Genomic DNA, 13150 nt, shown 5'->3' on the forward strand with positions numbered 1-13150 from the left:
CTTAGAGAGTTTTCTTATGTTAATTGCCTATTGGGTTCTGAGAACCACCTTTCTGTCCAGGCCTGTTTCTTACCAGGTTGCTAGTTTTCTCTAACTTGTTTGTAAGAGCCATTTTTTTTTTATAGGTGCTGAGTTCAAATCCTGTGTCCACGTGAATAGTTTGCTTCTTCTGTGGCTTGCCTTTGGTTGGGTAGCAATGTTTGTTTGCTTATGCTTCAACTCAGAGCCTTGCACTCTCCCTTAGCTTTTTTCACTCAAGGCTGGCTCTCTCCCACTTGAACCATGGCTCTGCTTCTGACTCTTTGCTGGTTATTTGGAGATAAGAGTCTCATAGACTTTCCTGCCTGGGCTGGTTTTGAACCATAATCCTAAGATCTCAGTCTCCTGGGTAGCTAGGATGACAGGACAGGCCACAAGCCCTGCCACCGTTTTGAGTTTTGATGTACTCAGGGTTTCTTTACATCCTTGCTTTGCCCCTCTTCTGATAGGAGTCTTTGCTTAGACTTCCCTACTTCTCTGCAACTAGTAGGTGGTCTGCCTTTATCGCACGCATTCCTTGTGTTTGCTTTTTGATTGTGTAGCTTTTCTCTTTGCACCTGTTTTTCTCATCCTTTTGAGACTGGAGTGTTTATTGGGGACCTGGGGTTTCCGTGTGACCCAGGGGTCAGGTGGGTGGTGGGACATGCCCTGCACTGTGCCCGCTCAGGCAGGGAAGATGGAGAGGGCGGCTGTGGCCAGTGTTCTCTTTGCCTGTCCATCAGGTGGACTGTGTCTTCCAAACCAGGACTCAACCCAGACTTCCCGCAGAAAGTTTGTTTTGTTTGGGTGAGGGCTGTGGCTTCACGGGTGCTAGGAACGTTTACCTCTGCGTCTGCCACATCCCTGCTATTGGGGACAGCGACTCTGGGGGGCTTTTCGGGCTTGGCTGCTTGCTGAGGTTGGACGAGGAGAGAGACACCGCTGTGCACCCCACTCCTTCTATCAGGCTCTGAAAGAGCTGGGGCCCCTCTCTGTGCCGGCTTCACCAGTGCCCCCTGCCACATCTGGGAATCTGTCCAGATCTCGCAGGGATGCATTCGAAGGGGAAAGCGACAGCAGGACACGCAGCCTGAATGGGACTTCTCCCCTGGATGGGACTGTGGTGGATGCCGTGACCCCAGAGGGGTCGTGGGGCTGGGCTGGGAACCTGCTTGTGGACACGTCCTGTCATCGCAACCTGTGGACACTGCCTGTGATCACACCTGTGGACACTGCCTGTGATCACACCTGTGGACGGGGTCTGTGATCACAGTCTGTGGACACTGCCTGTGATCACACCTGTGGACGGGGTCTGTGATCACAGTCTGTGGACACTGCCTGTGATCACACCTGTGGACGGGGTCTGTGATCACAGTCTGTGGACACTGCCTGTGATCACACCTGTGGACACTGCCTGCGGACACTGCCTGTGGACACAGCCTGTGGGGTCAAATGAAGACCGGTAAAGACTCAGAACGCGGGAGCTACTTTGGCTTTGTTTCTGGACATGCGCTGCACAGAGCCACCAAAGCAGCTTTTCCTCCACAGGTGGCCTCGAGTGTGGTCACCTGCTGAAAGCCAACCGTGTCTTCCATTTTCTGATGAACTGCAGGCTGTGGGCAGTCAGGGAATGTCAGTGCTCAAAGTGGCCCCTGCGAGGGGTGTGAAGGCCTGCGCCCCTAGCTGGGCCAGGCTGGGTGCGAAGCTCCACTGAGGACCAGGGCCAAGGGGCGGGTCTGCTACGCTGCTCCAGGGTAGGGCTGTCTGCACACTGAGCTGGGGACCAGATGCAGCGCGAAGGAGGGAGGAGGAGCCGTCCGCGGGACTCTGCAACGCCTTGTACTTCACCAGAGCTGGCAGGAGCAGCTGCTGACAGAGGCTCGCTCTCCTTGGCTGAAGGCCTCCACCTCCACAGCAGCCAGTGCTCAGCCTGTGTCCCCTCTGCAGGAAGGTCCTGCTGCCCAGCTGCCTGTGTGGTAATGGGCCAGGCTGGCACTGAGGCCCGCCTGCCTCTGCTCCACGGAGCGCCGTCTCCTCCGTGGCTGCCATGCGGTGGGCCAGCCTGGCCTCACACGGCTGAGGGCCCATCTTCACACAGTTCTGGAGTGGGAACTCCAAGATGGTGCTACGGTGGCTGTGGAGGCCTCTGTCCTGGGTGGCTGACAGCCAGCCCCCCCCCCCAATCTGGCCTTCTGTGCTCGTGGATACTTGGCGTGGCAGATTGGATGAGGGTCTTGTACTCAGTCACACTTAGTGTGTGTGTGTGTGTGTGTGTTTGTGTGCACGCACGCGCACGCATGTGTCTGTGTGTTCATCCATCTGTCCCCATCCGTCCCTATCTGTCTGTCCTAGTTCCGGGGCTTGAACTCAGGGCCTGGGCACTGTCTCTAAGCTTTTCCCATTCAAGGCTACTGCTCTACCACTTGATCCACACCTCTGCTTCTGTCTTTTTGGGAGTTAACTGGGGATAAGAGTCTCAAGGACTTTCCTGCCTGGGCTTACTTTGAATCATGATCCTAGATCTCAGCCTCCCTAGTAATTAGGATTATAGGCATGAGCCACCAATGTGTGGCTTAGAAATCTTAGTCTTTGCCTTCTAGCTTGTATGCTGGGAAGCATTTGGTGGCAGCCAGTGTTCGCTCTTAGTACCTAATTCAGGGGGACGGCAAACCATGCCTCAGATCTGTCTTTTGGAAGACCTGCCTGCCTTGGAGGCAAAGCAAGCTCCACCCAGAAGTGGAGCTCAGTAACTGCAGGTGGTGCTCAGTGTGCCATGGGGGGGGGGGGTGGGCAGTGTGCAGGGAGGGGCCGCCCCTTGTGTCCCGCAGCGGGGATGCCAGGGTGGCTCTCCCTGCCCATCTTCATCAGTGATTTTTCTTGACTCCTAGGCTGAAATTAGCCATGAGTACCACTTCCTGGAGGGTCGTCTGAGAGGGGTGCAGGGTTGCGCCAATGCGCGAGACGGAGCTTTGGGGTTGAGCAGATGGGGACTGCTTGTCCTTGTCCTCGGTTCCTGCTGTCACCCTTGGGAGTGCCCCTCCTCCATGCACCGTCACCCCGGGAGCCTCCCCCTCCCCCGTGTACCAGTCACTCCCGGCAGCCTCCCCCTCTTGTACATGTCGCCTTTAGGACCCCCTCTCCCCACAGCATGGCGGTCGGTGCCAGGACACACGGGAGGCTCAGGTGGGGCTGTGCACATAGCTTTCTGTGGTTGCCAGAACAAAGGAGCACGAACTTGGCAGCCGAGAGCAAAAGCCTCTTCTGTCGCCCTGTCTGTGGCCAGGAGTCCAGGTGGGCTCCACTGGCTCCTCCACACTCTGAGCTCAGTGTGGAGGCCACAGTGCTGGCAGGCTGAGCTCTTGCTGGAGGTTCCTTTAAGTGGCTTGGCCGAGGAGCAAGGGCAGAGAGCCCTGCAGGGCTGAGGAGTGGGGTGGAGAGCCCTGCAGGGCTGAGGAGTGGGGTGGAGAGCCCTGCAGGGCTGAGGAGCAAGGCAGAGAGCCCTGCAGGGCTGAGGAGGGGTGGAGAGTCCTGCAGGGCTGAGGAGCAAGGCAGAGAGCCCTGCAGGGCTGAGGAGTGGGGTGGAGAGCCCTGTAGGGCTGAGGAGCAAGGCAGAGAGCCCTGCAGGGCTGAGGAGCAAGGGCAGATAGCACTGCAGGGCTGAGGAGCAAGGGCAGAGAGCCCTGCAGGGCTGAGGAGCAAGGCAGAGAGCCCTGCAGGGCTGAGGAGCAAGGCAGAGAGCCCTGCAGGGCTGAGGAGGGGTGGAGAGTCCTGCAGGGCTGAGGAGCAAGGCAGAGAGCCCTGCAGGGCTGAGGAGCAAGGCAGAAAGCCCTGCAGGGCTGAGGAGGGGTGGAGAGCCCTGCTGCAGGTCTGAGGCCTAGGGGCAGAGAGTCCCGAGAGCTCAAAGAGCCTCCCGTGGGCTGGGTTGGGGCAAGGATTGTCTCCCAGGGTAACAGGGAGCCCTGGATGTTCTTGGGGTTGGAAGGCAGCAAAGAGGCAGCGCTGGTACTCCAGGAAGGCTCCCTGCCATTACGCCTCACTCCAGGCAGGCACGCTGGTCTCCTGGAGCAGCAGTTGGTGAGCCCCAAGAGGTTGGGCCACCCCCAACATGGGAGCACAAAATGCCAGGAGGTTTCTCAGATCCCAGGTGGCTGGGTGGACGCTGCTATGGTTAAATTCAGTGACCACCGCTTCCCCCACAGGCTGCGTGCACCGGGGTTACTGTACCAGAACGGAGTCCATGGTGCACCCTCGTCAGATTACCCACACCATGGCCCTCCACACAGGCCAGCGCGGGGGCTGTGAGGACTCTGGCAATGGGTGCACCTGGGGGGAGGGTGTCCCAGCGGCCATGATCCATTGTGGGCACAGGGAGGGGCTCAAGTGCTCTCATCCGTACGGCCACGGAACTTACGATGTATTTTTAAAGTACCTTCTCTAAACCCAGTGCTGTGGGCTTTCTGTAATTTAGAGATCCATTGCAGGCTGTTGGAGCTATGATTCTGTAGAGCATTTAGCCTGCGGTGTCTGGGATGGAAGGCTGCATGTAAATCTGTGCTGGGGTAAGCCAAGAAGCTCAGCTCTGTGTCTCTTAAGTACATAAATCCTGTAAATATGTTAAAGCACACATGTCAAGTGAGGAAGGAGAAAGTGGGGGGGGGGGGAGGGGGGGAGGGTTGGGAGGGAGAGGAGCACAGAGCATCATTTCTGCAGAATTACCTTCTTTGCTTTAGGTTTTTGGTAACACTGGGGTTTGAACTTGGCACTTACCACTTACTAGGCAGGCACTGGACTGCTTGAGCCACACTCTAAGCCCTTCTTTTTATGGCTGTAGTTATTTTTCAGACAGGGTCTCTTGATTTTGCTCTGGCCAATCCTGGATCTCAATCCACCTACTTTCTTCTCTTTCTTTATTAGCTAGAAATAGGTCTGTGGCAGCCTTTCATGCTGCCCAGGATGGAAGAAAGGCTGCTGGGAGAATCACAGACTTGAGTGACAACACAGAGTGTATGGAGAGGCTGTGACACCAATGCACGGCTGCCCGCCAGGGTGTTGTCTGTGTTCATGCTGGGGCTCCTTCCCTGCCTGCTCCTCTGCTGACATTCTTCTGTCCTTTATCGCTGATGCTTTCGATGCCCCATCCTGTCACTGTGTGTGCTAGGGTCATGTAAGGATGAATCAAAGGCAAGTGGCCTGTTCCCAAGCCCCCAGGGGCTTCTGTGTGGGGAGTCAAAGGCCCAGGATCCATTTTCCTCACACAGCAACCGCAAAGGTGATGTGGCCAGACTCGGGTCCCACACTTGCAAGATGCTACAGCCCCCTGTGCCTGGGTCTTTGACTCCTGCTCAAAAGGATTTTACAAGCATCTGAAGTGCATTCTTGACCCTATCTAGGGCCGAGGACATCTCTAGAAGGTCATGGGCCCCCAGGGCATGGCTCTCCCCCCAGCTGCCAGTTCCTCCAGTAAGGGAATAGAGGATTTTGGTTCTGAATTTAAAGATATAGTTGACGTTGCATTGAACACTAGGTCTTCTCAGAAGAGCCCTGATACACACCCTGTCAAGTGTGTGTTCAAAAAGTGAAAGGAACCAAGTTCAAGGCTGTGTTTCCAAGAATTGGAAACACAGGCACTTTTTGGGTGCCTTTCTCCACTTGTCCAGCAGAGGGCATGGCTGTACTCTTTTTCCTTTGGTCCTAAACTTGCCTGTGCTTTGCCCTCTCACTCCATTCCATTGGTTCCCGAGTTTGGCAGGGAGACATTTCCTCTAAGTATCTGGAGTTTGCCGGTTGGTATATCAAGGGCTAAGGGGGTGGTGGCCACTCAGCTCTAGAAAGCCTGGAGCCTGCACTCCCAGAACGGGTGTGGTGGAGTGGACAGGGCCGTGGGCATTCGCTCACTGGCCCCGACAGCCCAGCTTTATTTACCAGGCACTGATAACGTGCCAGGCACCTGTTTCTGATGTCTCCGATGAACAAATTGATAGACACCTTTGGACACAGCCCAAGCCTGGGTCCATCAGCTCTTTGGGATTTCTAGGGTGCCGGGGTCCTTGGATTGGGGGGCTAGTGGGCTGAGAGCGAGATTGCTGCAGACCCCAAACGACCCATCGATCCACCTCAAAGGCGGCCTGGGCTCAAGGGAACAACCGCTCACCCGCTGCTGTGCACCCTGGATGCCTCAGTCAGACAGCAGTGTACCTGCAGGAGCAGCTCCCCACCAGTGCTGGCTTAGCGCTTGACATGCGGGATGTGGCCAGTGGGTGCCGATGAGTCACGCAGAGCAGTTGTGGTCAACACAGTAGTTTTGACCAGGGAGGGTGGGGGAAGGAGAGAGAGACAGAAGGGGGGAATTGGCAGCCTACAGAGGGCATGAGTGGAGTGAATCTACTGGCCCTCAGCTAGGGCCCTTCCCACCATGAGCCTGGTGAGCAGCTTCCTTGATGGTGCCAGGGACGTTGAGGCCAGACCACAGGCCTGGCGTGGTCCTCGGAATGCCCTCCTCTTCCTTTCTGCCCCGCCCAGTCCCTTCTCTACTCTCCCACCCGGAGATTCCATCACACACACTCCACGGCCAACACCAGGCTCTGGTCACTTTGACCCCGCCCCCATATCTGGTTAATCATGAGAACATAGAAAGCTCTGGATCCAACTCCCCATATCAGTCTATCTCTAGCCTACTGGGACATGGATGCAGCCTGCTCAGCCTGGCCACTGCCCACAGTCCTCTCCTTCCTGAAAGGCTGCCAGCCTCCGATCCTCTTTCCTGCCTCCTCCCTGTTTCCCTGGGCTCTTCCCCAGGAGCAGCCCGGGGTTCTGTGGGGGGGAGGGAAGGAGAAGGAATTCTGACCTAGGACAGGAGGTGGTCTCTCAGGATGCTTCCATCTGGTTCTGGGCACGTGACGCCAGGCTTGCAGGTGATTTTTCTCAGTAGGTGGTGGATGGTACCTGAGTAGCCCCAGACCCAAAGCTCAGGCTGGACCTGTAAGTACTTCAAACAATAAAGCTTTATTCAAATCATGTACATATCATAAAACTCACCCACTTCAAGTATGCCATTCAGATGGCCTCAGTATATATTCAGAGTTGTGAAACCACGACCATAATCAGTGTTTTAGAACTTTTCAAACATTTCAGGCATTCCCCCAAAGAAACACTGTACCCACTAGCAGCCAGCTCAGCATTCTCCTCCCTGACCCAGGATCCTAGGCACCCATACTTTCTGATTGGATGGCCATTTCAGACAGATGGAATCCAGGGATGTGTGGCTGTTTGTGCAGAGTCTGCCATGTTGTAGTAGCAACCAGGGCTCATTCCTTCTTATGATTCCTTCCGGTTCACAGGTGAGAACGGCCGCATGGCACTTCCCATCTGGTGAGGCTCAGGAAGTTTTGTTGGTTGAAGGGGGTTTTGGAAGAGCCTGGTGCCCCTAGCAAGGTGCCTGGCTGAGGACAGACCCTGTAGATGTTTACAAAGATTCATGGGAGGGGCTGGGAAGGTGGCTCAGTGGTAGAGCGCTTGCCTTGCATGCCTGAGGCCCTGGGTTCGATTCCTCAGCACCACATAAGCAAAAAGAAAAAAGCCAGAAGTGGCACTGTGGCTCAAGTGGTAGAGTGCTAGCCTTGAGCTGAAGAGCTGAGGGACAGCGCCCAGGCCCAGAGTTCAGGCCCCACGACTGGACCCCCCCCAAAAAAAGATTCATGGGACTCTTTGAGGCAGGAAGTGCCCTGGACAGGTCTTCCACACATCCCAGGGGCTCAGGGTGGCCTGAAGCTGACTGACTTTAAAGGCCAAAGACTCTGTGTAAACCCTAGAAGGACAGTTTGATTGAAATAATTCATACACCATAAAGCACACCCATTTGAAGTGAAAAAATGGAGTACATTTTCAGAGTATAACTGCCTACAACCTACCTGAAACCTTTTACTTTTTGTTGATCAGTAGAGATGGGATTTCTAAATTGCATTTAAGTTTAAACTGTTTCTATTATGGAATACTGCAAACGCTAGAATTAATATAATTAGCAGTTTCATCCCTACCTAGCTGTAACAAACCACAATATTTTGCTAAGGTATATTTTAGAGACATAACCCATGGTTCCAATTTCCCGTCTTCTGCCTCCCATGGCACATGGGCTCCTGAGCTCGGATGGATGCTTGGTACGGTCCTCACCCACCCACAGGTGAGCATAGCAGGAGAGGGGCTCTGCAGCATGGCCCCTCTAGAGATGGGGGAATCATTTTCTTGGCGCATGATGTACCCTGGCGTACTGGCTTCCACAAAACACTCCTTCTGTCCTTCCTTGTTCTGGACACAGCAAGGAGAATGTGCCTGATGGTCTTGACTTCTATGCTGTGAATCCTTTTCACACAGGGAATGAGTGTTCCATCTCAAGCACCCCAGGGCCCACTCTGTCCATCTGTGTGCCTGACAGGTCTGGGTCAACGGAAGCTTCTGTGGGTGGACCTGCTGGGTCCAGCCCTTGGATGCGGGGCTGAGATGTGTGCTCACCTTTCCTTATCTCTAAAGGCAGATGCTGCAGCAGCTCTCACCTGCTGGGTCACTGGCAGGAAGAAGTGACACATCCAAGCACTAAGCATGGGGTCCAGGACTGGGCATGCATCATCTGCCCAGCTTGTGTCTGTGTTTGGAACCTCTCACCCCCCCTTTCTAGCAGTGCCTGGATGGCATTGCCAGCCATGATTATTTATTTGGCCATCTATGGCTTCTTGGAGACCACTCAGCCTCATCTCCATTCTTTCCCGGGAGACCCATGGCCAGAGGTACTTCTGGTGTTTGCTCACCTGGCTTTCCTGACGCTTGGCACATACTAGACTCCTGTGGGTCTTTTGAATGAATGTCTGATTGATGGGACAATGATTGAATGGCTCTTTTCTCTTACTTAAGTGACTGTTGGTAGGAGCCAAAGCTCATGCACAGCCAGTACCTCCTTAGCTCCCCATGTCCCTGTTCTGTTCTTGCATTTAATTAGCCACCTTAATTGGGACACCTTGTGTCTTAGACTTGGATGATGGCAGCCTCAGGGGAGTCCCGGTCCCTGTTGTGCTGTGGTCCGCAGGGGACCTCATCTGAGCTCTGCACGGGGCGGGGGGGGGGTCGGTGTTGAGGGGCTGGACAGGGTCAGCTCCTCCCATTGTGTCCCAGGATCTCCAGGGCCCGCTGCAGCACCGCCCCACCCCCTCTCCATCCTGGGCTCTCGCTGTTGGGGACAGGGTGGGGGAGGGGGAACTGGTGTCCCCTCTCAGCACCGTCCCCCCACCCGTGCTGAGGCTCCTCACCCCGCCCCCAGGACCCTTTGGTGGGCGGCAGCTCCGTACTGCTCCTGTTGGAGGGTGTATGTCTCCAGACCCACGGCACCCGCAAGAAGGGCAGGGCCAGGGACTCGGCCTTCCAGGGAGCCGGCCCTCGGGGTCTCCTGGCCTGCTCTGCGGGAGGAGGAGGCCTCAGGGGGAGGGGGAAGGGGCCGGCCTGGTGGGGTGGGCGCCTGAGGCGGGGCCGGCCTCGCCCCCCCACCTCCTGCCTGCGGTCCAGGTATTCCAGACCACGCCCATCGCCGCGTGACGTCACGGCCCTCGCAAAGCACGATGGGAGAATCCTAATGTTTTCCAACAGATGCTCCAAGAACAGCTTTCAGATTCAAGCAACTGACAGGGCAAAGCTTCTCCGTTCCGCCCGTTTTCTTCCCGGGGGGTGGGGGGTGGGCGGGGAGGGAGCCGTGCCCAGCCACCCGCGGACACCCCTCCGACCCCAGCACGCAATAAACACTGGCGAGAAAAAGTTTTCATTTCCTGGTTCAACTTTTCTTTTTCCTGGACTGTAGACTGAAGATCGGGGATACACTCGACTCAATACCCCGCGAGGCCGCGCACGCCGGGATGCGCCCGGCGGCCACCCGCTCGCCCATTGTTTCCCCGCCCCGAAGCCAGCCCGCGTCCTCGCCCGGCCGTCTCTTCTCTGGCCCGGCTTTCCTTTCCCCGTGGGGTTGGAGGACGCCCCTCGGCCCCTCGCCGTGACCTTGGCCGCCTCCACGCCGATGCGCTGAGCGCGCGCCGCTCCCTCTAACTTGGCGGGCGCCGCGCGCCGCGGGGCCCATGGCCGCGTCCGGGGACGAGAGCAGCTGCCTGGTGTCGCGGGGCCGCTCGCAGAGCGACCCCAGCGTCCTCGCCGACGCCAGCGCCTCCGCGGACCCCCGGGAGAACCCAGGTAACAGCGGGGGCGGCGGGGCGGGTGGGGGAGGCGCGGCCGGAGGCGCGGGCACCGGGTCCGCGCGGGCGCGGGGCGCCGCGTTCCGGGAGCCGCAGCCCACGCCGGGCGCCGGGCCTGGGGGCCCGATCCGCGGCTTCCATCCCCGCGGTGCGGGGTGCGGCGGAGCCCTTTGTCCGGGAGAAGCTGGCGGCTCCCCGACTTCCGGGGCACCCTGCGGCGCCTGCTGCTCCGGGCGGCTTTGCGGAGGGGCTGACCGCCCCGGCCTGAGGCAGACGCCGGCCGCCTCCGCCCGGCGCCCCCCAGGCTGGGGCCCCCCGGCCCGTTGCCCTGCCGCGCCGAGCAGAGCCCTGCCCTGCAGCCGGCTCGCCTCCGGGTCCCGACTGGGCTGAAGCGGGGCCTGCGCGCCGGGCGCGCCCGCCGCCCCGGACAGGTGTGCGGGGCAGAGCTCCCCGCGGGGCGCAGGGCGTGGGCCAGGGCGGCCTGCCGGGATTTCACTCTGTGCACGCGGCCACTCCGACGCCCTCCCTGGCAGCGTGGATCGTGTCCGTGATAACCGGTCACAAAGGCGTCTGTATGGCCTGATTGATGACTTTCCAGCGGGGAAGAAAGGCCTAATGGGGAGGGAGGGGGTGGGCTGTGTGCCGCCCCGTCACCATGGAGACGCAGGAAGCAAAGTGATCATTAAAACCTTTCTCTGCCAGAAGGCAATTTTCACTTCTTAGGGAGAAGTCTGAGCTTCTGAAATGTATCTTTCAAAAATAAAAAGAATCAAAGCTGGTGTTTTGGAGTCCGTGCTGGCTCCTGGTGAAGCACAATTCCTCCAAAGATGCTGCCCGTGGCAAGGGCCGCCTTCCCCTGAGGACTTCTACCTCCGTGCCTCCCGGATGGGGCTGGGGATGCCCCGCACCCGTGTCCAAGTGCAGCCAACCTAGGGCCTGGTTGTGGGAAGAGATTTCCCCACTCTAACCACACTGGAACGGCCCAGAAAGGCCCACTGAAGTCGGCTCAGCGGGTGCCAAGCCCTACTTGAAATTTCAAACAATCAACCCATGCAAGCCTGCTGAGACATCTTTGTTAGGAACAGTGACACTGTGTCATTGGGTCCCACTAAGGTGCTGGCTGGAGGAAATCCCTGATTTTTTTCCTCGTGGGAGGACAAGTGAATTTCCTTGGAATTTCTAGGAGAGACTGCCATCATAGACCCTGGAGGAATTAATTAATCCTTCTGTTACTAATTGGGGACTAAGCACTCTTTGATGGATTGGTTTTCTCAGCGGTGGAGATTTACTTCCAGGATTGTTCCAAGTATGGAAGTTGAATGACTCTCTTTTCTTTTCTGTCATTACATTTCTTTTATTCTTGTGCTGGTAGTAGGGCTTGAACTCAGGGCCTGGGTGCTGTCCCTGATCTTTTATGCTCAAGGGCTGGTGCACTATCATTTGACCCACACCTCTACTTCTGGCTTTTTGTGGGTTAGGAGTTTTAGAGATAAGAGTCTCAAGGACTCTTCTACCCAAACTGGTTTTGAACCAGGATCCTCAGATCTCAGCCTCCCAAGTAGCTAGGATTGCAGGGTAAACCACCAGTGCCCAGCTGTTTTGAATGGCTCCTGAAGAGATATTTCTTCCCCACCACCCCTTTTGTCTCTCTAGCAGTGAAAGGAAGCAAATTTGAAATGGAAATTATGGAGGAGTTAGCTTCGGGCTGTGAGTGGATGCTCCATGGGCACAGGTGGGTGTGAAGGGTTTGGCAGGTGTCTGTGGCCTGTGCAGAGGGGCAGAGGAGGAGGATGCCAGGATTAGGTTGTATCCTGGCAGGGGCCACACTGGAGTTCTTCTCTGGATCTAGCAGTCAAAATGATAACCAGAGAGTAGATGCCAGAGTTGAAAATCCAAGCTGCATATAAAAAAATCCATGCCAGACGGGCCTGTAATCTTAGCAACTTCAGAAGGCGGAGATCTGAGGACAGTGGTTTGAGATCTGAAGATAGTGGTCTGAGCCCAGCCTGGCTGAGCAGGAAAGTCTTCGTAGCTCTTATTTCCAATTAACCACTAATAAAGCCAGAAGGGGAGCTGTGGATCAAGTGGTAGAGTGCTAGTCTTGAGGAAAAACAAAACAAAACAAAAAAGCTCAGGGACAGCACCCAGACCATGAGTTTAGGCCTGGGGACCAGCACCAAAAGAAAGAAAGGAAGAATAAATAAGTAACTGTGAGTTGTAAGGCCTTATCAGAGGCGCTTTGGGAGTTTATAAATTTTATTTAGCAGAGGAGTTGTGGTAGAAGTAGAGAGACTCTAGGTTGGAAGATTCCTAGGGTCTTGAACTAGCCCAGTAGGAAAGCTGGGTCTGGAAAGCTTGCACCCCTCTGTTGGTGGGACTCGCTTACTCCTTTGTGATGCATGACGTGCTTATCTTGGACAGGTGCAGTTTTAAACTCCATTCAAGTGGCTAGGAAGAGTGCCCGGCCCTCGCACTGCTTTGGCCCTTTCTTATCGTATGCGGCCCAGCTGTTCCCAACAGTCTGCGTTTGGGTCAGTTATTGCAATACTCTCAGTCGTTTGACCCCTAGATAGAGAAGTCTGAGCCTTGGCCTGGCCTTCCAGGGCTTTCTCCGCCCCCCTCTACCAGCAGCTCGAACTCAGGACTCCAGCTCCGAACCCAGCTCTCTTGCTGGGCCATATAGCCAGATACTAAATAACATGCAAGAACCGCTAGACACTATCTCTATATGACATAGTTGCATTTACCCTTCCCTGCAGTATTTTTAATATCATTTTATTGTTAAGGTGAAGGTTTTGTCCAGAAGGGTTACCATTTTACAACTCGGGGGATGCGGACGTTTGTGTTTTGGACAATGTCACCCCTTCCTTCACTTACCGCATTGATTTTCTCTTAGCCCCAACTCACAGCAT

At 56.1% G+C, this 13150-nt stretch overlaps 1 protein-coding gene across 1 annotated transcript in view; it reads left to right on the forward strand.

The window, feature by feature from the left end:
* The first annotated feature begins 9631 nt into the window (after positions 1-9631).
* Positions 9632-13150, forward strand: part of Phactr3 (phosphatase and actin regulator 3) — a 123922-nt gene continuing 120403 nt past the window's right edge. The window contains exon 1 of the mRNA XM_069990092.1: positions 9632-10236. Coding sequence (XP_069846193.1) covers positions 10125-10236 — 112 coding nt within the window. The 5' untranslated portion in view covers positions 9632-10124. The remainder of the gene's footprint in view (positions 10237-13150) is intronic.

The sequence above is a fragment of the Dipodomys merriami genome, unplaced genomic scaffold (assembly GCF_024711535.1).
Source record: "Dipodomys merriami isolate MVZ:Mamm:240054 unplaced genomic scaffold, mDipMer1.0.p SCAF_39, whole genome shotgun sequence".
NCBI lineage: Eukaryota > Metazoa > Chordata > Mammalia > Rodentia > Heteromyidae > Dipodomys > Dipodomys merriami.